At 46.3% G+C, this 25,770-nt stretch overlaps 1 protein-coding gene across 1 annotated transcript in view; it reads right to left on the bottom strand.

Annotated features, from left to right (window-relative positions):
- The window catches only part of LOC138472281 (aflatoxin B1 aldehyde reductase member 4-like), a 577,056-nt gene that overhangs the window by 286,382 nt on the left and 264,904 nt on the right, over positions 1-25,770 (bottom strand). Inside the window, exon 3 of the mRNA XM_069610393.1 lies at positions 21,377-21,481. Within this exon, the coding sequence (XP_069466494.1) occupies positions 21,377-21,481 (105 nt within the window). The remainder of the gene's footprint in view (positions 1-21,376; positions 21,482-25,770) is intronic.

Here is a 25,770-nt window from a genome sequence, read left to right as displayed (position 1 = left end):
TATCAGAATCCCAACACTGAACTGAATTTATAATCGCACTATTATAAAAACATCAGATGTCTACAAAATGTATAAAAATACCACTACTCAAATATCATGATAAAATATTTGTCATCAAATAAAGCCTCCTTTAGCCAAATCAGTTCGAAATTTGAGTCAAATTGAAAGTCACCATAATAAAGTGAAAGATTAAAAGTGATAAGTAAAAAAGGAAAGAAGAGGATACATGCTCAACAAATCAAACATATAAAGTTATAGTATAAGGTCATTGAAATGGATGAGCTACTTGGGGTACTATATCATATTCAGTATAGTCCTGGTGAAGGTGTAAAGCTCCTCATCAATATTGTGTCCCAGCGGTGTATTTGTATTTTATTTATATTGCGCACCTAACACAGGGGTAGCCAGGCGCAGAAGCAACAAGAGGATTGCAAAGCTTAGTTACATACACAAGAGTGAATTCCAGCTGTGGTTACAGTGCTGGATGTGTCACGCAGAGGAGCCACAGATACAGAAATATACAATGTAAGCAGTACTATATATAATAGGCCGGTAGTCGCAAGAAAAGTATCTACGCTGAGCAGTGGACAACCAAATGTACATATTTACAATCATTGTGGTGAGGAGCAACAGGGCAGCGAGAGGTCGTTATGAGTCTATAGCTTTGAGCCAGTGGATGGTCTTAGCTCTGAACTGGTGGTAGGGGAGGTCCTCCCTGCAGGGAGGAGGAAGGGAGTTCCAGAATTGAGCTGCTTTTACTGGAAAGCTGTTCCCTCCGGACATTGTACGTTTAAACCTGGGACCAGGAGGAGGTTGGAGTTGGCCGTTCTAGAAGGGCGAGAAAGGGTGGGTCTGTTGAATCTGGAGATGAGGTATTGAGGGGCTGCTTGGTGGAGACATTTATGAATCAGAGAAACTGATTTGAGGAATATTTTTTGAGGAATAGTTTGTCTTTGGTGGATAGCCAATTGACAGACCTTCTGGAATCAGAAATATGGGATTTCTTCAGGATACTGAGGGGCGCTCTTAGGGCATTATTTTGAAGGATATGAATTTTATTTGTGATATATTTGTTGCAGCCTACATATGGAGCGTTGCAATAGTCCAAATTGGACAGGATCAGAGCCCTGGCTAGGGTGATACAGTTAGCAGGAGAGAGAAAGGGTTTGGCTGCCCTAATGAGTTTGCATGTATAGGAGGTGACGGATGCCATCGCATTAACTTGTTTATTGAAGGTGAGGGTAGAGTCTAGGTAGAACCCGAAGGTTTTAACCTCCTTGGCTACCGTAATCTTATTATTGTCGATTAAGAGCGATGAGTAGTTTTGGTCAAGTTTGTCGAGGTAATGTGTGGAGCCTAGAATGAGGAGTTCTGTTTTGTCATCATTCAGGCATAGACCGTGTGAAGCCATCCATGCCTGGATGATGAGGTACACTTTGTTAACGAAGGCCAAATCCTTGTCATAATCTCCCGACAACGGGATGAGGATCTGGGTATCATCGGCGTAATTAGTGTAGGTGATACCCAGATCGTCTAGATCATCGAAAAGGGGCTTCGTGAAGATGTTGTATAGTGTTGGGGAGACACAGGATCTCTGAGGCACGCCACATGTGATGGGCGTTGGGTCGGCTGCTGCTAGTAGGGAGAAGACTCATCGTGCGGTTATTTCGAAAGGATTGGATCCAGTCAGTTGCCTCGAGAGAAGTGGGCTGCTTTTTGTAGGTGGTCGCACAGGATCTCGTGGTCGACCAGGTTGAAGGCAGCTGAGAGATCAAGGAGTAGCAGTAGTGCTGTCTTACCCTGATCTCTCAGCTCGTCTATCTGTGCCTTAAAATCTATAAGTACAGTTTCGGTACCATGCTGAGGCCTGAAGCCCGATTGTCGGACGCCTCGGAGATGGAGATGCTCGAGGTAATGTTGGATTTGTTGGTATGCTATTTTGTCGAGGATTTTCAGAAGGAACGGCACTGTGGTAATGGGGCGGTAATTAGTGGGAGTAGATGGGTCTAGATTCGGTTTTTTGAGCAAGGGGAGGTCCCATGATTGTTTCAAGTCATTGGGTACGGTGCCTGATGCGAAAGACGCATTTATTAGTTTGGTAATAAATGGTGCGAGATCACGGGCCGCATCCTTTATCACTTGTGCAGGGCATAGGTCTCCGTGGCAGTTCGACGGTTTGAGGGTGAGAATGACATTTTCTACCTCTTTGATGGATACTTTGTGGAAGTTAAAGAGGGGATTGTGCGCAGGGGGGTGTGATTGAGTCGGGTGAGTCTTTTTGTGGGTGAAGATACTCGGTTTAGTAGAGGAGAGAAGGGATTCTTTTTTAGTGCTTATCTTCGTCTTGAGAGAGGAGATTTTGTTGGCTAAGGCATTTTGTATACCAGTGCACCCATCTTTGTCTTTGATGCACGAGTCAGGAGCTTGGACCGGGGATGCAACCTCTTTTAGTATTGAGAAGAGCTCTCTAGTGTTGGATTTAGCTTGTGAGATTCGAGTGCTATAGCATATTTGTTTGGCAAGTATAATTTCTTTTTTATATTGGGGTGCTAATCTGCTCAGGTTTTTTTTATTTTTTTCTGAAGGGTGAGCTCTCCAGGTTTTTTCGCAACGTCGCTTTTCCTGTCTGAAGGCATTAAGATGAGGAGAGAACCAAGAGTTGATATGTTTCCGGGGTTTGCTCTTTTTTAGCTTCAAAGGGGCTATGACATCAATGGATGAGAGCATGACTTTATTGTAAAGGTCTACCATCGTGAATGGATCTGTGTGATCTGGAATGACATTCAAGGTCGGTACGATCAATGGGATCAGATTTTCAGGGGTAATGTTCTTTTTGTTTCGGGACTGGACAGCTGGAGCTATACTGTTAGTTTGCGCTGGGGTTGCCTCTAGGGTGAATGAGATCAAGTAGTGGTCTGTCCAGGGCTGCAGGAGTATAGTGGAGACCAAGACTGGGCAGTTGTGCACAGCTAACCAGTCCAGAGTTCTACCTTTGGTGTGAGTGGGCTCAGTGATCTTCTGGGTAAAGCCCAGTTCCTCTAAGGTGTTATTGATTGTTGTGGCGTTGGCGTCTGCGGGGTCGCTAAAACCGAGGTTAAAGTCTTGTAGGATGCGTTGTGAGGAGTTTTTGAGATTATTTGATAAGATATTTGTGAGGTCTTCTTCAAATGACCCTAAAGGGCCAGGTGGTCGGTAGATAAGGTGAATGGAGATGGATTGTGTATTAGATAGGGTTAACTTTGCAGTTAAGGATTCACAAGATCCTGCATTGGAGGGTGACTCAATTATCAGAGGGAATTTGGTTTTGGCTATAATGGCAAGACCTCCGCCTCGGGAGGTGGTACGATCGAGTCTTAGTAGAGTATAGTCATCTGGTATGGCTAGCATAATTGCAGTGCCTGCTGTGGGATGTAGCCAAGATTCAGTGACCGCTAAGAAGTCCAGATCTTCGTTGTAGAGTAGGTTGGCAATGTCTGCTGCATGGGCTACCATGGAGCGGGCATTTATGAGTGCTCCTTTGGTTCCATGTTGTACTGGATTTAGGGGTGGTGGCAAAGATTCATGCGTACTTTTCTGGGCGCGGATGGGCTCACGGTAGAGTATACTGTTCAGTTGGAGAGGGTGCAGGGAGGGGCTAAGGGGACTCGTATTCGCCTTGCTGTGGGCCAATTTAGTTAAAGGGTCATAGGTGTCTTACTCTCAAAGTCTAAAATGTATTTAGTCTCTTCTTGACTGAGTGTTCTCTCGTTATCACCACCCCTGGGACCTGGAATGACCTTATGTATGCCAAAAAATGTAAGATAGGCTGGGTCGGCATTATGCATTTCCGAAAAATGTTTGGCCATGGGGTAAGAACAGTCCTTATTGATAATGGCTCTAACATGTTGCAAGATACGTACTTAAAGCTTGCATTTTGTACTTCCAACGTACCATTTTAAACATGGGTACATCAAGGCATACACCACCAGTTCAGATTCACATGTAATTTTGCTGTTAATGTAGACCAGGTGTTTCAATATTGGATGCTCATAACTTTTGCAATTCTTTGCATATTTGCAAATCTTACATCTGGTACATTTAAAGAAGCCAACTCCTGTTGAGGAAAGCCAATTAGTATGCATATCATTCCTTTCCACTGCCATGTAGATTTTCACCAGCAAATCTTTTATGGAGGCGCTTTTACGATAGGTAATATCAGGATAATTATGTAGCATACCACCTATATCTTTGTCGGCTTTCAGCACTTTCCAGTACTTATTAATTATCCGTTTAATGATACTTGCGTGGCTTCCAAATGTCAAAATTAGTCTGGTGGTGTTTTGCTCCTCTTCGTTTGCTAGGTCTTAGATGTTGTTAACATTTTGTGTCTATTCATTTCTCGAACATTTAGATATGCCCTTTCGATGATCTTTTTTGGGGACTGTTGTTGTAGGAGGTTATGAGCCGTTACTCTGCTGGCTGAATCAAAATCCACAATTTTGCTGCAGTTGCGTCTGATGCGGATAAACTCTCCATATGGAATACTCCATAGAAGAGTCTTAGGATGGGCACTATTTGAGTGTAGCGGGATGTTAGCACCTGTGATTTTTCTGTAGCGACAGGACTCCATTTTTTGCTCCTCTATCTAGATGTGCGACTGTGGTGTTCCGTAAATTTAAGATTTACATTGTTAATGTTAAGTAATTGTCATGATCTCTGCTTCCAAAAGATCAGGACTTGCCCGACTCCCTTGGAAGCAGACCCATAACCCCGGTTCCGAGTGCCAGCCAGTCCCAATTGGGACCTTTTGGACCCTGTCCTGGCGCCAGTGGCACCAGGCTCATAAAGATGCCCAGTCCCAGCGCTGGAAGCGCCGGGCTCATAATGCTTGGGTGAACTTACCTGCAGCAGACCATGCTGCTTACTTACCTGCCAGTTGAACCCCTGATCCTCTTCTGTTTGGGACTACTTTTCCTGTTGGGTGGGGCAGGAGCCACTCCCTAGGTTCAGAACACTGGAACTCTTCTGGAAAGCAGGAACTCTTTTCTTACCTAGGCGTGGCTGTGGAAGGAGACACCTAAGCACTACAGGAGGCTATTTAAACCACACCCGATGGATGAATCTTGCTTTGCGTTATTCTGCATTCTCTGCAGCAGAACGCTCATCGTGTCTTCTGCTTCTGATCCTGGGCTTAAGGGAACAAAGGCTTACCATCCTGGAATCCAGTCTTCAGCAGCACCTGTAAAGACAAAGAAAGAACAGGTTAGCACTACGGTCTTCAGTGGCAGCGCATCTCTTACCTGGTCCATCGGCTGTCACCAACGCCTCGCGCTGCATTCCGGCATCTGAAAGACAAAAGCTTACCAGCTCTTCGCACGCTCCGGAGGCCTTCGGCGCTGCATCCCGCATCTGAAAGACAAAAGAAGGTGCGTTTAAAGACATTGGGCAACTTTATTACTCACGTGCCATTACTCCTTCCCACGCCGAATCCAGTGGGTATTCCAGCACCCTCCAGCTTCTCTAAAGCTCCGAACTTGTACCTGCAAGATAAAAGGGACAGTTAGTGCGCATCGTGAAGCAGGCTACAAGCGCTTACTTACGTGCTTCCAGGCGCTTCTATTCCTCACGCGGGTTCGATCCTCAACTCTCATCAGCCCGCCATCCGCCATCGCCGGAACCCTGCAAAACAAGAGATATCATTACAAAAGACTTTTAAGACATTTGAAGTGCCCAGAATTTACCGTTCGTGCAGTTAACGATGGACAGCAGTCCTTTGAGGTCAAGAGGCCTGCACCCTTATCCAGTGAAGAAACTGGTTACGGCACCCTGCCCTGAGGCAGATGGAGAGCCCGGCGTTCACTTACCTAAGGTGAGGGTGTTAACCTTTGGGGTTCTACAGGAGAAGAGAAAGGGAAGAGGAGAGAGGCACCCAATAACCCCAGTTCATTAATCCCATATTTTCTATCTGCAGACATCTTACTCTTCGAGTCAGACATACAGTGCACAGAGGTCCAGCCCAAAGAGCCAACCGTGTGTTACACATCACCTTTGAAGATACAGCATTCACCCAGTCAAGACCGGCGCCTCTGCGGGAATCAGGTGAGCGTTACAGTAATTTAACAAATTCACACCACAACTCAGCGAAGCCGTCCCAAATTACAAACAAATCGTCGATGTAACGAAGCCACAATACAATTCTTTCACTGTACCTCTCGTTAACATCTGCCCATACTGTCATTTTTTCCCAATATCCCATCATTAAGTTTGCATATGATGGTGCAAAAGTTTTACCCATCGCAGTTCCTTGAGTTCTTCAGTTTGGTGGAAAATTTCATTATTGAATAAGAAAACATTGTTGTTCAAGCATTTATTGATCATCTCTAAGATCATCTGAGAATGTAAGTGATTCAATGATCTTGTATTGAGGAAGTAATGACAGGCGGAGATCCCATCATGCTGTTTAATAGATGTGTAGAGGGACACAACATCCATGGTTGCCAGTAAATAGGTAGGCTCCCAAGGAAGTTTGTCAATTTTCAGTAGGAAATCCGTAGTGTCCCTAACATATGATGGTAGTGTAGTAACGAAGGTACAAAGAACCTCATCTATAAACTGAGACATATTCTCCAAGAGTGACCCGCACAGTGTCACAATGTTATGTTACTCCTAATCGCCACTGCAGCGTACGGACAAATGGGTCCTGCGCAATCGTCCCACAAAACAGTCACGGTTAGGCAGCCGGTCATGAGTACATGCATGTGGCGTGTGCGAAAAATCCATCACTTGGCAACTGGAATACATGGCAATCGCAGTAAGGCAGGATGTAGCTATGGAAAAACTAACAGAAAATACGTATCAATACCCAACCTTTAGCAAACAATTTAAAAAAAGACAAAAGAACGTGGAAACTGATACACAAATCGATGTGGTCATACATGACATTTTAAAGAAATATTAGCGTTGAACATGGGTGAATCTAGTGCTAGCCTACAAACGCTGAGAATCTGCACTCTCCATAACAAAAAAAAAATGACTACACAAAAAGATAATACTTCAGTTACATTGCCAAAATTAATGGTCAGGTAATAAAAAATTAAACCTCGTTCCGGTGTAGAGTCGTCAAAAGCAAACTTACACGATATTGACCGTCTCCATTGTCTTCGTGAAACTCAGACAGCAAAGTGCTTCAACCAAAGAATCTTCATGAAGAACAAGTTACTTTCTTACCTGGTAACGTTCTTTCGATGGGATGGTCCGACGACGTATTCCATATCTATGACATGTAATCACCACAGCTGTGCTGCTTCGGAAACTTTTTCGGCGTCTGCGTCCTGCGTCGATGACGTCGATGCGCCGCCGTCGAGGACCTCCTCCGACGTCCGACGTCATCCGATGTGATAAGTAGGACGCACGACGCCAGTAGCCTCAGTTGTAGTTTTTTCCCCCAGAACGTGTGACATTAGTCAACTGCCAGTCCGACACAAAGCCTTGCGGAACGTAAGCTGCAATCGCAACAGAAATTCTGCAGCGGGGAAGGCAGGGTGGGAGCGATATGGAATACGTCGTCGGACCATCCCATCGAAAGAACGTTACCAGGTAAGAAAGTAACTTGTTCTTCGAGGGGATAGGGTCCTCCGACGTATTCCATATCTATGACAGACTCCCAAAGCAGTACCAAATCAAGGAGGAGGGAAAGAATTTAGAAACAAAATTTAGAATAGCCAATCAAATAGCAGAGCAAAGGACCGCCTTGCCAAAGGACAGATCCTGCCCTCTGATGGAATCGAGGGAATAATGCCGTACAAATGTATGTACTGAAGCCCAGGTGGCAGCATCACAGATGTTGCGAATAGGAACACCCCTCTGCAGGGCAGTAGATGCAGCCACGCCCCTGGTAGAATGGGCCCGCAAGCCAGCCGGTGGGTCCTTACCCGCGAAGCGGTAACACTCCGAGATGGCCAAAATAATCCAGCGTGACAAAGTCTGTTTCGTCACAGCTTGCCCCAAGCGCTTACCAGCGTAACCAATAAAGAGTTGATCGTCCACTCTGACCCGGGACATGCGAGAAACATAAAAGCTCAAAGCTCTCCTAGGATCAAGCCTATGGAGCCTCTCCTCTTCCTTACCAGGATGCGGAGGAGGATAGAATGCCGGAAGAACAATCTTCTGGGCCAAATGAAATTCCGTCACTACCTTTGGAAGAAAAGAAGGACGAACTCGAAGGACAACCCTGTCCTTGTGAAATACAGTGAAGGGTGGCTTAACAGAAAGTGCCTGTAACTCACTCACTCTGCGAGCGGAAGTAACCGCAACTAAAAACACAGTTTTCAAAGTCAACAGCCTCAAAGGGCAAGAATGTAAAGGCTCAAACGGAGCACCCATAAGAAACCTAAGAACAAGGTTTAAATCCCAACCGGGCACCAGGAAAGGCGACGGAGGGAACACATTAGTGAGCCCTTTCAGAAACTGTGAAATTAAAGGGATTTTAAAGTAAGAACATTCTTCAGATGAGCGCTTAAAGATGGACAGCGCCGCCAGGTAACCTTTAATGGTACCCACTTGCAAGCCCCTGTGGGCCAAAGAAAGCAAAAAGGACAGAACCATGGGGATGTCACATGCAAAAGGATCCACATTCTGAACTCTGCACCAGTCGCAGAACTTACGCCAACGGCAACGGTACAGAGACTTAGTTGCGGGCCTTCGGGCCGAAAGCAACACCTCCATCACGTCTTCAGGGAGGTTCCAATCCTTATACCTCAACCTTTCAGAAGCCAAGCGTGAAGGTTGAGGGATCCGACCTCTGGATGGAGAACCTGACCCCCCTCCCGTGAGAGCAGATCGTCTCGGTAGGGAAGACGACGTGGAGGGCAGATGGACAAGTCGAGAAGGTCCGGGTACCACGTCCTCCGAGCCCACGCCGGAGCAATGAGGATCATCCGGGAACCGAACTTCCGTAACCTCCGCAGCACTTGCGGGATGACGGGGACTGGAGGAAACGCGTACAGCAGCGGGAATGACCACTCCACCACAAACGCGTCGCCTAAGGCTCCTTTCGGAGGAAATTCCCGCGAGCAAAACCTCTCGCACTTCCGGTTGACACTGGAGGCGAAGAGATCCACTTGAGGGGTCCCCCAAAGGGCGAAGATCTCCAGGAGAATCTCCTGAGCCAACTCCCACTCGTGAGAGATCGCGCTCTGCCTGCTCAGAGCGTCCGCCGTCACGTTTTCGTCTCCGGCCAGATGAACTGCCGAGATCGAAACTTCCTGCCGGATGGCCCAGAACTCGAGCTGCATCGCCTCCCTGCACAGAGGAAGTGACCCTGCCCCCCCCTTTTTGTTGAGGTAGTGCATGGCCACAGTGTTGTCCGTCATGATCAGGACAGCCTTTCCTCGCACAGTCGGCAGAAAAGCCTTCAGGGCTAGCCTGACGGCCCTCAGCTCCAACAGATTGATATGGAGTCTGGACTCCGACGGAGACCAACGACCGCTGACTGTCAGCCCGTTGGCATGAGCTCCCCATCCCGTGAGGGATGCATCCGTCACGATCGTCACCTCCGGCCAGGGTAGCCAAAATGGAGCCCCCTTCATCAAGTTGCCTTCGACGGCCCACCACAGAAGGTCCCGGGCGACCGAGGGCGGCACCTGAACCGGGTCCGACATCCTGCCGGAGGACTGCGACCATTGCGTCTTGAGTGCCCACTGCAAAGATCTCATCCGCAGGCGATCCTCTGGCACCAGAAGAATGCAGGATGCCATGAGGCCGAGCAACCTCAAGAACTCGAACGCCGGGAGCGTCTGGGCATGCTGAAACTTGTGCACCATCTGCTGAATGTGAAGAGCCCTCACCTGGGGAGGAAAACACTGCCCCAGGGAAGTGTCGAGCACTGCTCCGATGTACTGGAGCCTCTGTGTTGGCGTCAAATGGGACTTCTTTAAATTGAGGGAGAAGCCCAGCCTGTGAAGGGAGTGGCAGGCGACGGACAGATGATCCAGGACTTGCTCGGGAGAGCTCCCCCTGATCAACCAATCGTCCAGGTAGGGGTAGACGTGAATCCCCCCTTGCCTGAGATGCGCTGCCACCACCACCATGAGCTTGGTGAAAACCCTCGGGGCGGAGGTCAAACCGAACGGCAGGACCCGAAACTGAAAGTGCGAGTCGCCAACCGCGAACCTCAGGTACTTCTTGTGCTTGGGATGGATCGGCACATGGAAGTAAGCATCCTTGAGGTCGAGTGACACCAACCAGTCCTGAAGCTGAAGGGCCTGGAGGACTTGAGAGAGAGTAACCATCTTGAACTTGTCCTTCCTGAGGAGTTTGTTCAAACCGCGCAAGTCCATGATGGGTCTCAATCCCCCGTCTTTCTTCGAAATCAAAAAATAAGGGGAATACCATCCCTTGTTCCTCTCCGCTACAGGCACCAGTTCTATGGCGCCTTTCTCCAGCAGGGCTTGAATTTCCTGCGCAAGGAGCGGATCCGGACACTTCAAAGAGAGGTTCCCCGGTGGATTGTCGCGAGGCCTGTGCCGAAAGGGAAGACAGTAGCCGTGGGTTATGATCTCCAGAACCCACACATTTGAAGTAATGGCACGCCACTCTACAAGATGCTGCGCCAGCCTTCCCCCAACCGGCGAACCATGGTACTTGGCCTCATGACTGAGTAGGAGCGGCTGCGGCGTTACCTGAGGGCAAAGAGGCAACTGCCCGAGCGGCCTTGGCACCACGGGTACCTTGTCGTCCACCTCTGGTACCCCTGCGTTGGCCCCTTTGACTGCCAGCTCCTCTCGCTTTACCAAAGGACGAGTAATAGCGAAAGGAGCCACCCCTCCACTGCTGTTCCCTAGGACGAAAAGGCGGAGGTTGGCGAACTGCAGCGCCCAACGACTTCGCTGCAGCTTTTGAGGTCTGCAACCTCTCAAGGCTCTCGTCAGCCTTGCTGCCAAAAAGATGTTCACCATCAAAGGGCATGTTGAGGAGCCGGGACTGCACATCAGGAGCAAACCCCGACTTCCGCAACCACGCAAACCTGCGTATCACGGTGCTCGCCGCCATGGACCTACTGACGCATTCAGCTAAGTCCAAACCCGACTGAACGGACTCACACATGGCATCCTTACCATCCTGGACCATAGCAAGGAAACCATCCCGTTCGTCCCCTTCGGGAATATGTTCAGCCGCTAACGCAACACAGTTCCACAGAGTGTGCGTGAAACGCGACAAGGCACAAATGGAGTTGGCCGCCTGAAGCGCCATACCACCAGAAGAAAACACCTTCTTCGCCCAGCCATCAAAACGTTTGTCGTCCCTATCAGGAGGGATGGTAGGGTACGACGCCTGCTTTGCCGGGGCCGTGGCCGCCTGCACCACCAAACTTTCCGGAGTGGGGTGCCTGGTCAAGTAGCAGGGGTCGCCACTGGCTGGACGGTATTTTCGCGACAAGGATCTGCCCACTGCCGGGAGACTCTCCGGAGCAGTCCAAGCCGCCGCCACCCTACGCTGTAAAGCCATATGGAACGGCAGTACCGGGTCAGTTGGGGGACCAACATCAAGGATGTCCGTCAGATCATCCTGCACAAACTCCCCTGGGGGAGCAGACCATCCCAGATACTCAGACACCCTAGCCATAAGGCGCCGGTATGAGGAATCGGCATGGGAGCCAGGCTCAGGCCGACCAAATTCCACCTCCGGAGAGGTGTCCAGTCCACTGGCATCATGCAGCGACTGCCTCAAATCGTCAAATTGACTATGGCCCGAGACAATGTCATCCGGCACCTGACTAGGAACCAGGCCATCCGAATCCTCATCCGCCTCTGAAATATAATCCAAGTGGTGGAAAGGCACCCGAGAGTGCCTGCTCTTAACCAGAGCCTTCCTAGGGGGAACACCCGAGACACGGGGCACCTCCGACACGAAAGGCGTCGATGGCGTCGAGAGAATCGGCGCCGACGTCGAGAAAACCGGCAACGGCGCCGAGAGGATCGGCGTCGACGTCGAGGAAATCGGCGTCGACGTCAGATGCAGCGCCTCCAGTATCGGCGGCGTCGACACAGCCCTCGAAGCCGGAGCCCCGAGCGTGTCCCTCGACGACCTGACCGTCGACGGCTTCGACGACTTCCTCGGAGCCGGAGCCTCGAGAAAGCCTGTCGACGCCCTCGACGCCTCAGACGTCGATGTCTTCCTCGAAGACATCACAGGTGCACACGGTCTCGATCGCGTCGAGGACCGGGACCTGGAACGGGTACGGCGAGAACGAGCCCCCTTGTCCGAACGGGACCTCTCCCGTGACTCGCGCCGACCACTCTTGCGAGCGGTGGCTCTCGACCTCTCACGGCCGACCCCACTCGGGGGCGCGGACGGTTGAGTACCCTGCGACTCAAGAATCGCCAACATCTTCTTCCCGAAGGAAGCCCATTCCTCCGGCGTCGCACGGCTGGTGGGGTAACCGACGTGCCGGGCAGAGTCCTCTGAAGAGGACCTGGAAGGCGACCGGTGTCGGCGCTTCCGAGAATGCCTCGAAGAGGCTGAGGAGTGGCGAGACCGACTCCTAGAAGAAGACCGACGAGACTTCCGACGATGACGCGGAGAGTCACCCCTCGAATCATCCGTCGAAAGCCCCGCCGACTTCGACTTCCGGGGCTTGGACACCCGACCTACCGACAATTTCTTCTTACGCTCGCGTAAGGCCTTGGACGTGAGCGACAGGCAGTCGACACAGTCATCCGTGTCGTGGGCCTCCCCGAGACACCAGAGGCAGGCATCGTGCGAGTCAGTCACCGACATCTTGGACCCACACTCCCCGCACTTCTTGAAGCCCGGACGCGGGGTTGAAGACGAAGTGGAAGACATCGTCGAAGGAATATTCACAAACGAACAGGTTCGAAGAACCAGAAAGAACAGAACTCCAATGAGTCGAGGCTAGAACCGAGAAACACGAAGCAACACGTTCGCGGAAAAAACGGAACTGAGGCTACTGGCGTCGTGCGTCCTACTTATCACATCGGATGACGTCGGACGCCGGAGGAGGTCCTCGACGGCGGCGCATCGACGTCATCGACGCAGGACGCAGACGCCGAAAAAGTTTCCGAAGCAGCACAGCTGTGGTGATTACATGTCATAGATATGGAATACGTCGGAGGACCCAATCCCCTCGAACTGATATTACATGTGCCTTACAAACGTTTTGAATGCATAACCTTATCAAATGTTTTTTTTGTGCAAAATTTCACTCCCTTCATTCTTACTGAATTTTACCTTTCGCTCAAAGTCAAAAAACAATGGACCCTTATGGGTTCAGTCAGATGAGTGGGCCTACTGAGCTTGCAACCAAAAAAGCAAAGCAAGTGACCTTCACTCAGAATCCAAATACATTCTGACTACGCAACATGTCTCAATGCATTCATGAGAACTGGTACTCCCATACACTTGCAGACCCGCTGTTTCCATCAAACACTGCAGGTGGCTGTCGCAGATTTCAAACTCTAGGGCGCCAGTCTGACTACAATATTATTTTAAATCCATTGTAGCACAGACACAGTAATTCTTTGCATGTACTTTACGGACATTATATTGAGCAACAACTTCCAATTTACCATATGACTTTGTAGACAAAAAAACGCCACTTTTTGGCTTCCTGCTGCCAATATCCCATCCCAGCCTCATTAACCCTCACCTTCCGAGACAGTATTTCAGATGTTTAACAAGTGCAATGTTGTGTTGTGTTGTTTTATATGTATTAGCGGCGATGGCCGCGTACACCAAAATAAGAATAAAAGATGGCGGGTGCATCGAAACAATCTGAGGCACTTCACGCTCTTCAACATCCAATCAGTGAACACGTCACATGTCTGCGGACATGACGCTACGGATTAGCCAATCGGTATCTTGTCCACGGAGCGAACAGGGAAGTGTGACCGCGGAGCGGACATAGATATCACTAATTTTTAGACATATTTGTTGGTCGTTTTAAAGAAAACTACTGGACGGATTCTCACCAAATTTACAAAAGCACACTTTCGGGAACAAGCTCCTGCCGCACATTTGGTGAAAATCCATCCAGCAGTTTGGGCTGTAGGCGTGCGCAAACTTTTGCCCCCATTCAGTTTATGGGGAAAAAAGACATTTTGGGACCCCCCCTTTTACTCTCCCCCCGGACCAAACCTCACCAAACTTTGCAAAACAATTCAGAGTGGGCCATATACTTTTTTTTGCAAAGTTTGGTGAGGATTTGTCCAGGGGGAGCAAAGTTATAAGCGGCCCAAAAAGTGCTCTTCCTATGGAAACAGCAACTTAACCATAACTACACAGATATATATATATATTCTTTTATAGATCTGAAACACCTGACCCATAATTGTTCCATTGTCTAGGTTCAGCAAATTCGCATAGGCCAGGGTAATTTTACTGATGATCACTGTTGATATTCTCTCGATATCAAATTCCAGGAATATATTATTCAATTGGTAGCGACCTTGGCATTCTAAATAATATTCAAATAATTTTACCTTAAAATGTGACTATCTCTGCCATAAAATGTGTCCCCCACACTTCAACACTATATAACAAACAGGGTACAATTTTGGCTGTGTAAAGAAGCAATATCCTCTTAATGGAACATCCACCTTGTCTACTAATGAACAGGCTATGTGATTGTGTTATTCTCATGCTGTTAGTCTTATTTTCCTCCCAGTGAGACATTTATGATGTCTCTGTGGGAGACCAATCCTGAGAGAGGAAGGGCTACTTGCCCTTTAAAAATGGCACTTCCTGTGAAGGGCACAAAGCGTATAGAAGTGTTTTGACCTGGCAGTCTGCAGTCCACAGGACCGCGGTGACCCAGGGCCCTGGGAGGTATTTTGCTTTCAGTCCCACTGTAAGCATTAGCAGACTCTTTCAACAAAGATGTGTATTTACGCTTACAACTGACTGTACCATCTTTGGAATTATAAACATTAGTGGCTGTGGCTTTACTACTCAGTATTGTGAGCCAAAGAAAGGTATGCCGAATAAAAGTGGCCATTACCATCTTCTCAATTAGTTCCCAACACCTTAGGATAAAGAGATGTTGAAAGCCATTTTGGAGGCTAAACACACAGCTTTTAGGAGAGAGGTTTACAATTATAGACTTTATCCAACGCCAAACCACAGACTCCCATTAAATCGTATAGTCAAGTGGTGCAGTTTAAGACGATCCCCGGTATCGGGGTCGAGACGGACATGAATGGAGGTGATGGAAATCAGGTCATGGAGGGCGGGCTTCAACGAGAAAGTCAACAAGGGATAAAATCATTAAAGGATAGGCTGGATGCCTCAGTGAGGTAAGTTGGAGAAGGGAACAGCTACAAAACTAAATACAGATTCCAGTATGACCAACAATACCTTATTGAATGCTGGTCTGAATCTGGAGGCCGGAACTCAAGAGGTTGAGATCCCACTGACCAACTTAAGTGGGTTGCCGGTCTATTTGCCCATTCTAATGTCGTAGAGGACGAACAGTTTTTGGAAGACACAACTAGAGAATACCAACTTGATCAAATTCTTGGAGATAATTCAATAATGAGTGGAACTTCCATGTCAGCGTTTAATTTGGTACTCCAAGCCCTGGTCCGGATGTACGACAACGTGCATTCAGAGGTTTGGTTAAATTCGGGGGCACCGTTGGGCATTACAGAGGAGAAATCCAGAATTAGGATGACTGGGGTTGTGAGTGTAACGAGCCTGGTAGTCCCCACTTGTAATGAGCCTATAGTAATTAGTACCCAAACACAAACAAGACTTGGAAGTGGAAACGAGACGACCACACAAGAATGTTCAAAATAAATCACAGAAAAAAATCTAACAATCAGCTATATGATTCAAGGAATAAGCAGCAAGGCTCTCGAATGTTTCTTTAAAGAATTCTTCACGTAGTTAACCAAAGAGAGGAGAGAATTCTAAATAAGGTAAACATAGTGGGGCTAGTGAGGTCAGAGTCGGCTGCTACTACAGTAGATGTACCTGAACAAGAGGAGACAACTATAATTTTGGATTTGCTCTGTGTCTGAGCCGATCCAAGAGGTCCCTGTTGAGGGCCGGTGTTGATCCCCCCAAAAGAAGGAAAAACGGCGGCTAAAAATGAAAAAACACTAAAGAGAAAAATACTAATTTGGGATGTACAGATATAAAATATCAATTACGTCGACGAAGTGGGGTGGAAGCCCCTTTGTGTGTAGTGTCTTTAACCTCTGAGAATATTAGCTCACTCTTGCCTGCTCAGGAAATGCAAGAAAGAGTTTTAGACGTGGGCTTGGATCCTATTGCTGAGTTTGAGCCTCCTATATTGGGAAATCGAATGTTGCCCATGTCTGGGAAAGAAACGGATAAAGGCGTCCAAGTTGCACTTAGTAGGGTCTCCAAGGATGGTTTAAGATAGAATGAGAACTGTGGTAGGTCGATAAAGGATAGAGATTGTAGACAGCAAGATGCCTGTGATGTAAATATGTCCACTGTTTTTGAAGATGTAATTCAATACCAAGGTATGTCGTCTTTGATTCAAATTTCTTCAGACGATATTATGCAAGTTTCTATCCTGGGTGTGAATTATTTTAATGAATGTAAGGTCTTTTTTATGCTGTACTTAAGAGGGATTTGTTATTAACAGTTCACAAAGATTTCCTTTGCAACGGATATGATGTTACGACGATTAGAATACCGGACTGGTCCTACCTCGGCAGGAGTTCAATGGGTAGGAAGGTTCGGAACCTTCATGAATCAGTGTCGCTTACACTTTTTGTGTAAGCCTGGGCTCTTCCCAACAGACCAGTCGAGGGTAGCCTTTGTGCTCTCGTATTTGGGGGGTCATGCAGCGGATTAGTCGGTCCCGTTGGTCAGTAGAGATGACCCCTTACTACGGAACTACACTGGCTTTCAACGCGAGTTGGAGAAGCTCTTCGCCCGCCGCACACAGGGTCAAGCACTTGATGAGAAACTACTGTCCCTTCGGCAGGGTAACCAGGAACGTATTATGTAGCCACTTTCAACCCCCTGATTGCTGAATCAAACTGGCCAGATGATGTAATGGTCATCCCTGAGTCATCGAAGGCGTGTTGGTGAATGTACGGGGGTGGCTCCTGGTCCCACATATGGTGGAGGTGCCCTAAAATTGAATCGTTATGGAGGGAAGTGCGGGAGGCTCAAGAGGGAATCTTCAATAAAGTTGCAAGGGTGCCCCCGGAGGAAGCAATACTAGGGGTGGATGGCGGGATGAAGGGGGAAGAACCCAGCTGTCAGAGGAAGGCCAGAACAGTACTCACTTTGGTGGCAATGCTCCTTATAGAGCAGCGTTGGAACGGGGCAGATGCCCCCAAAGTGCAAGGCTGGTTACGGAAAATGTGAGAGTGTGTGGCACTTGAGTGGGCAGCGCATGCGATGAACAATAACAGCACGCTTCGTTACAGATGGGGGACAAATCCTTACCTTCCACAAGCAAGACTTGAGAGCCCAATGGGGCTTATGTTAAGCTGCCTGTTGGTCCTCTCCTACTTTTCTTCTAGTTTGTGCAACTGTACCTGCCTTCAGGGGGAGGAGGGAAATTTGTAAAGTTGTGCACGTTTGAAGGTTTTTTTTCTCCAATTGTATCTTCGCCGCTGCTGAAAATTAATAAACAGAGTTTAAAAAGTAAAGAAAAACACCATAGGAGAAGGGAGTCCTTTTCCTAGTCTTTTTGGTTGTGCAGTAATAATGGTAGGGTCATCCTAGGTTAGTTTCGGACGGAGAACAGACTTGATTTGGACCTTGGACTTCACCATTGACGACAAGCACCCACATGTAGTTCTCTTCGGTAGGGAAACCCTTAGGATAGGGAACGTTAGTCCAGTTTATTTGTTATTTTTCTAATAAACTTGTTGAAAATGGTACACATTGGTCTGTCTACTCGTTCTGACCTACCACACTGCCCATGGCCCTTCCCACACACTCTCTATCCCCCCGCTCAAAACACATCCTCCTGGGATCTCTTTGGGATACCTTTATCAAGCCTTACCATCAAAGGTTGTGCTCGAAGTGCCTGGCAGTGTTTTTTCAATGCAGTCTTCTGATAGTTAATTACTTAGTTTGTGCTGTAAACGCACTACCTGTGTAATAAGAATGTCTTAACCAGGTCTGCCTTCAGCCATTAGATTTGAAAGTACTATGCATGTCCTTCACTAAAGTCCTGTTAAATGCAAGAATTGGGAAAGCCAAACTGTTTTGGCTTGTTTATAAGTATTAGTGCTAGGCACTGCATATATATGCCCAGGTACTCCCACCATTTTGCAGCTGCTTCCATCAATGGCCAATTTCGATGATATCCTAGACACAAACCACATTCCAAAATCATGATGTAACGCTATCATCATCCCAATATTTAAAAAGGGTGATCATAAAAATCCAGCAATCTTTCGTCCTATCGCTTTGATGGACGCGGCCGCTAAAGTCTTTGCGATATTTTTACTGTCTCAGCTGCAAACATTTATCACTGATCATGACATCTACTCGATATTTCAGGTAGGTTCCCGCAAGGAAATGGGAGCCTCGCTGAATGCGACTATTATTGCTCATATTTCAGCGAAAGCCAGAGAAACCAATGCTGGTCCAATCTACATGGCTGCGCTTGATATTTCCAGCGCTTCTGATAACATTATTAGGGAACTCATGTGGGCGAAACTTTTGGCCATGGGCTTCTCCCCTAGACTCATTCGACTTATAGCTATGCTACACTCAAATACCATGTTTCAAATAAGAATTACAAATTCCGGTTCTTTGACACCTCCCATTGTGGCCATGACTGGTGTAAAGCAGGGATGTAACCTGGCAGCGACCATTTTTAATTTGTACATCTGCAATATGGATCAGCTTTGGCAACATCAATCTATGTATCCCATAATGTTGGGAGATATGAACATTTATTGGATTTGCTTTGCAGATAATATCCTGCTTATGGACCGAACTCCATCAGGGTTGCAATGCAAGTTAAACCAATTTGATATATATGCGAGCAAACATAACCTTCAGGTAAATTCAGAAAAAACAATAATCATGATATTTACAAACAGAAAAAAAGGCTTCTGCTATGCGATATCTCGGTTATAATCTTTTTGAGGTTAACTCTATTGCATCATGGACCATCATTGACTTCCATGATGAGGATTATCCTGCGGAAACACTAACTATTCCTTGCTACCCTTGATCGACTTCTATGTCCTTAAAGTTGAGCCTATCTTGCTATTTGGACCTGACACGTGCTTGTTAGATATTGAGACTCTACTCAATCTAATTCAGGGACAATTATGGAAAGGAGTACTTGGTGTGGCGGCCTCCGTGCCTCATGCAATCATTCACCATGAACTGGCCCTCTCATCTTTGGCCTCTAGGTGGGCATGGCGCAGACTCACCATATTTTCAAAAATATTGCAACCGACTCACATTTCGCTTTCCCAAGACCTACACACGATGATGTTGGGAAACAAGGTCTCTTCTATGCGAAATTATTCAAACAAAATGAAAGATAATCTTCATAATATAACTTCAACTGTTGACAACCTTGTGCTAGGGTTAACTAACGTTAAGAAAAAACTATACGAATACAATTGGATTCAGACTATTGATGTGATTAAAACTTACAAAACATATCTTGAATATTCCCTGTTTCCAAGAAAGAAAGATTTGAGGTCCTTATACCTTATTAAGAGTCCTTCCGACAAATTTTGTCGAACTTATTTTGTGTTTAAACTTAATCAGTTTTATACACTAGAACAAATTGGTTCATGGAAGAACATCCAAACGGACTCGGTGAACATGTGCTGTCGGTACTGCTTTAATTCCCTCCAGAATGAAACTCTAAAACATTTATTAGTATATTGTCCGTTTCTGGAGGATGTTAGAAAGAGTACGTTAGGGATTGTTGCACCATCTGAACTGGAGTGCTCTCGCAAATCCTTTTGGAACAGATGTATGGAGGGGAATAGTATGCGTGTATTAGTTGCTTTGTATAGTTTCTTGCTTAAAATTGATGAGCTCCTTTTTGCAAAACTTTAGCATTTGTTGTTTAAAGCAAATATGATTTTACTAACTTTTAATTTTATATTGTGCCAGGTTATAATGTGTACCATATGAATTGTACTGGTATTGGAAAATGTGATTTCATTTATTTTTCCTCTTACATGGAATATTTTTTATTATTGCGCTTGAAACTGATGTACGTTATGATCAACGTTATAATATTGTTAATCTAATCTGTTCTGACAAACCTATTAATTGACCTGTTTTATGATATGCAACCATTTTGAAAAAGGTTTTTTAAACATATTGTTTGTAAAAGTTTATAAATTGAACTAAAAAAAATTAACAATGAAAAAAATAAACAATGGCCAATTAATACCACTACGGCAGTGCCTGGCAAATGCCTTTCCCATGTTTACTCAATAGCCAAAACTGTTGCCATTGCCAATGCTTGTCAACTGTGCCTCCTGGTCCTTTTATTAAGGACAGATCACAACATCCATCTACCAATATGATGCCATTGCATTGAGGGCACTGACCGGCGTGGGAAACCATCAGTGTAATGTCAACACAGTGATTGCATCCACCAGTATGATGTCAAAGCAATAAGGGCAGCTCTGTATATAAGGTCAAGAGAGGGTCTCGGACAAGACGAGCAAGTAGTTAGAATACCCATCTGATGCCACATATGAAAGAGCCTTTTCCATTTAAAATGACGTGAGATTGCAATATTCTGGCCGCTCTGAACGTTTCACATTGTGCTGCCTGAAAAATAGCAACAGAAATCCGTTTCATAGGTTTTCCTGAATTGGAATCCTATGCTACCTCCAAAAAGTACAGATACGTGTCCCTTAACTCGACATTGGATTGGTCCACCATATTTGGCAAAAATGTTTGATTGGCCTTGGAATGTGACAATATTCAAAAGGCCTTCAGAAGTGAAGAGCAAATGTTAGGGATTAAATGGTGAAAACAGCAGCATCATATCACATTTCAGAGACATCAGTAGACGAGCCACCTAACAAAAAGCAAAAGTAGCAAGTCAAACAACAATGACAGCAAGGAGAAAGCACATAATCAAGAGTTTACTAGCCAACCTCACCCCTAAAACAAGTGTACTGTCTCACCTTAGCAGTTCAGTGTCTTGCATATGTGTGCCATCTTTGAATATTAATTCTTGCTTTGGACTTCTGGAATGGTGTGGTGAGAGGAAAGCGTGGGCCCAGCTTGGAGAGTTGATGGGAAAAGAATGCATCATTGGGAGACAATTGTAGTTTGTACACGTTGCCGATGTCTGCAACAAATGTCTTGGCAACAGTGACACTGGTCATTTTACTACACCAAACTATCGGCAGCAGACGGGATATGGAAAAGAATGTATTCTCACCTGATACACTGTAGGAAGCACCCAGTTATTGTTCTTGCAAATCTGGTAAACCTCCATCACTTCCCAGGATGAAAAGTTTGACAGGCCCAGCTCCTTAAACTTTCCCTGAAACAAAGAAAATAGAAGTTGTGAGGATCTAACTGGAAGGAGCAGGAAGATCCTAGACTAGGGGTAATGGGAAGACAGATAATTATGAATGCTCTTCAAAGGGCAGCAAGAGCTGTATACCATCACATCATTCACAAACACAATACAAATGGCGAAAACACTGGTGCTGTAAGGCCTCCAAGTAAGGAGTTCAACTCAACAACTGAATATTAAAATTATACACTTGATGCTGCGGCGAATGATACCAACCCGAAGTCTCTTAGATACAAAGAGGAAATCCAGTTCTCACAATTGGAGGATGCAAATCTGGCCCCATTGTTCCCGGGACCCCTAACCACAAACAGTCTAGTGTTATTGGAATTTTCATGCCCCTGGGAGTTTCAGAAAAGTAGTCATCATAGTCTTAATATTCTTTTCCAGGACAATACCCTTCCAAAAGCTAGTCAGCCCGGGATTTGGTTATCCTACTAAAGCGGATACGTGGCCCAGGAAGCTCATAGTGACTTGTTTTCATTGGAAGTGGCTTGAAGGTATATTTTGTAACAGCAACCTCTATAGTCATTAGTTTGAGTAAGTTCCGTGTTGTGAGTGTGCTGTGACGAATTGCGGGATTCCGTCACTTGTCCCCAGAGGGGAGCCTTTCCCAGTAAGCCTACGGAGGTGAGCCTGCTAGGCAATACTCTCCCTAGGGGTAGAGGCAAGTGAGACCTCCCCAGGAGAGCCTCCCATCTTATGAGGAACTCCCTAAGCAACATATCCCTAGTCCATCTACAAGAACACTCAGTGGATGAAAACATTAACAAACTAAAATGTGTTATTGTCAACCAGACACTCCGATAGTACCATACTTCTTCGCGGGTACAGAGACTAAGAAAACCGCTGAAGAATACAGAGTGAAAATAAAACAGAGAAGAAGGACACTATGCTGAGGAAGTCCATAGCAGCGTAAAATCTTAGAGGCGGAGACCTTGGTGAGCGGAGAACCCACAAGTTTCAAATCAGCTGGGTGGGAGACGCTGACGCACGCCATCCAATGTTGGAAAGAAGCCAGAGTGCAGCCTCTAATGTGTGGTGCTGGAGGAGCGATAAGATGTGAGTGACTCAAAGGGATGCAGGAAGGGGGGTTGTGGGGTAGAGAGAGAGGGAGAGAAGTGGTGGTGTGACCGTACGACAGTGGACCTGGAAGTCCATAAATGATGCAGATACCACCTTCATAAGGGCATTGCGGACCGAGCCAATCGAAAGGAGGAACGAAGGAATGAGAGGCCAACCTGACATCCAAGGAATAGAGTCACAGCCTGCCAGAAATCCCAGTGATGGTATCCCTGAGCAATACAGGTAAGATAACTACTGGAACATGCACAATCTTCCTAGTCGAGACAAAGTGTCAAGAATCTACGAGGAAGGTGAAAATCCTTACTGGAAAGCATATACTTGTTCCCGTCAAGATAGACCAACAAGAGTATTGAGGTTGAGAATCATCACTGGAACGTTTATATTCGTTCCAGTCGAGACCATGTGTCAAGAGTTTACGAAAACAGTGAGAATAATTACTGGAATGCTCATACCCATCCCAGTCAAGATAAATTATCAAGGATACATGAGGACAGTGAGAAACATAACGAACAGTCATATTCGTCCGAGTCAAGATATAGTGGCAAGAGTCAATACAGAGAGTGAGACTTATTAAACACTCATACTTGTCCCGATTGAGAGGTATTGTTGAACAAAAGCCAAGAGAATCCTTATTTGAATCAGCATACTCGTTCCAGTCAAGACAAAGATTGGACATTGAGTAAATACAAAATCTATAGAGTCTGATTGAAGAGAAAGGAAAATAATTGTCCTGTGGAAGGAAAGGGTTAATCCTAAATGGGACCAAACTAGAAGAGAACAGAAAGGAAAGAAAGAACAAGCGAGTGAAAGACTGTTGAAGCCGTGAAGGACCCTGTATCAGAACTGTATGACTTGATAAAAGTAGTTACTAAGAACTACCTAAAAATACTTAATTGAACTGAATTTGCAGCAGAACCAGCTCAAAGGAGAAGGAAGTCAATCTCCGATGCCTTAGTTGTTCTTATGGTGGTAGAGTCAGAATAGGTTAGTTTGGACAGTGGACAGAACTTGGTTTGGGACTCTCACTGACCATTGACTAGCACCTTAGTTAGCTTTCTTAGGTAGGAAACACCCTTAGTTTAAGGAAAGTTAGGAGTTTTCACCTATAATTTAATAAACTACAACAGTGAGATGTAAAACCTGAGTCCATGTTCTTCTTCTGTTCCGCCACAGTGCACAGGAGGACAAGGGTGGGCAAGGAATTCTGGTAATTGTTTTCAGGTATTGAACTTTCTACTGCAAGCGGAGATCCAGCAAAGGGTCTGAAACATTATCAGCCATGGAGGACTTATAGGATCATAGCAGTCTTTGTTGTATCATTTAGTGAGGTTGTATTGCAAGATTCCATGTACAAACTGGCAGACTGTCCTCCAAGACGGTTCACCATAGCTAAGTGACAGCTTCAGGATACAGCTTGCAGCAGATGGGCTCTTAAAATGAAACCAAGAAGCCCTTCAGGGCTCAAGCAGACCACTCTCTTGCTCTGATTATAAGTTCTTCAGTTGCTAATAGACTTTTCCTTCTAATAGAGTCCACTTCAATAATTTGTGCATTGCCATCCAGAGTGTAAGCTACTCTGGAGGGCAAGCATCTCATTGCCACTGCACCCCACGGGATGGTCCAAATAAGAATGCCACAATCAGATCGTTATAAGCACCTCAGTATACATCTGTCCAAGCAATGTTAGACCACATTTTCAGGTAAATCTATTGGCTGGCTTTCCAAAGGGAGTGGACCTGCCATACTCCTCCAAATGCTATCCCTAACACTGGGATCTCTCCAACAGGGGAATTTCTCAGCCGTCAAGCGGTGGGGTGGGAAATTCCACTGCTGGGGTGTGGCTGAGGTAAGAGATGCAGCTGTGGCCATAAATGCCATCTAGGGTTGGCCCAGTGTCTATCTAGGATTTAATGGCTATGCCCAGTTGTTCCAGGATGGGAAAAGAAAATCTCCACCGCCTCACAAAAGAATTGTAAGCTGCACTACAGTGTTTTTCTGACCAATTCAGTAACTAGGTGTCACTGACCATCTTCCTAGGAGGATAACAATAGATTCCCTACATATACTGGAAACAGGGCGCCCTTGGTCCTTCTCGGAAAGGAACTCTGAAGACTGTGCTCCACAAGGAACTAAACTGACCCGTCAACTCCCTGAAAGCCTTTCCCTCCCTTCATGCCCCGGCTGCTCCAACTTGCCTCGCACTGTATTCTCCCCGGTTTTTTGTACAGGGCTATGTTGCTTTCTAGGAAGACTTGTGCTATAAAGCTCCCATACACATTGTGCATTCGTACGTTGTAAGGTGAAAAGTGAGCCAAAGGCTGTCATGAAACCTGACATCATTCCTGTGATTGTTGTTAGAGTTATATATGGAATCTACAATCTGGCTCATTGGTTTCCCCAGATTAACCCCAAAGTGAAGCTTGCCAGGTCCTGCATTCATAATATCATGCACAAATCATTTGTCCCAATCAGGGTGGTTTTATGAGCTATGAATTGACAATTGTTGCACAGGCCAGAAAAGACAAGACCCTTTAATCACATTCATTTTTATTAAACAGAGACGATCTTGTCCAATAAAGGCTGACAATTGCTGCAGTCTAAACTCCATGGCTAGCTCTAGGGGGCAGTGGCCCACAGTTATACACTCACACCCTATCGTCTGGCCACATCTCGTACTCACAGTAAAGGGAAATTCCTAAAAGAGTACACTGGAGTACACATAATTTGATTTTTACAAAACACCCTGCAGAGAATGCGGGCAATTAATGATCCCCCTGACACAATCTAAAAACACATGCAAAAACCCATTGTAAAATGGACACTACTACAGAGTTAAAATCGTACAGAATAAAACAATGGCAACGATGCGAGATAGGAGTCACCCTCTCGCACAAGTGAGAATGTTTCTCAAAACTGCAGCTAGAAGCCCATAGAATACCTTCTTCTCCTGAGATAATATTCCAGCTGATAATGGGTATGAACCCGCAACCTCAGACGTATATGAAGCTTGCAGCTCCTGTCATACTAAGGGTGCAAAAAAGTGGAACCTGCAGCCATGGACCAAAGTATTTTTCCTATACCGATTTTGCTGTTGTAAGATTTTTTCATCAAACCTACATGTACAGAGCAGAGCATGAGCAACGTCCAGCGAATGCAAGGCACTCTCCGCG

Source organism: Ambystoma mexicanum, chromosome 8 (genome assembly GCF_040938575.1).
Source record: "Ambystoma mexicanum isolate Mex_15411 chromosome 8, UKY_AmexF1_1, whole genome shotgun sequence".
NCBI classification, from domain to species: Eukaryota; Metazoa; Chordata; class Amphibia; order Caudata; family Ambystomatidae; genus Ambystoma; species Ambystoma mexicanum.
The sequence above is the reverse complement of the archived record's forward strand: the minus strand, read 5'-3'. Positions and strand labels throughout refer to the sequence as shown.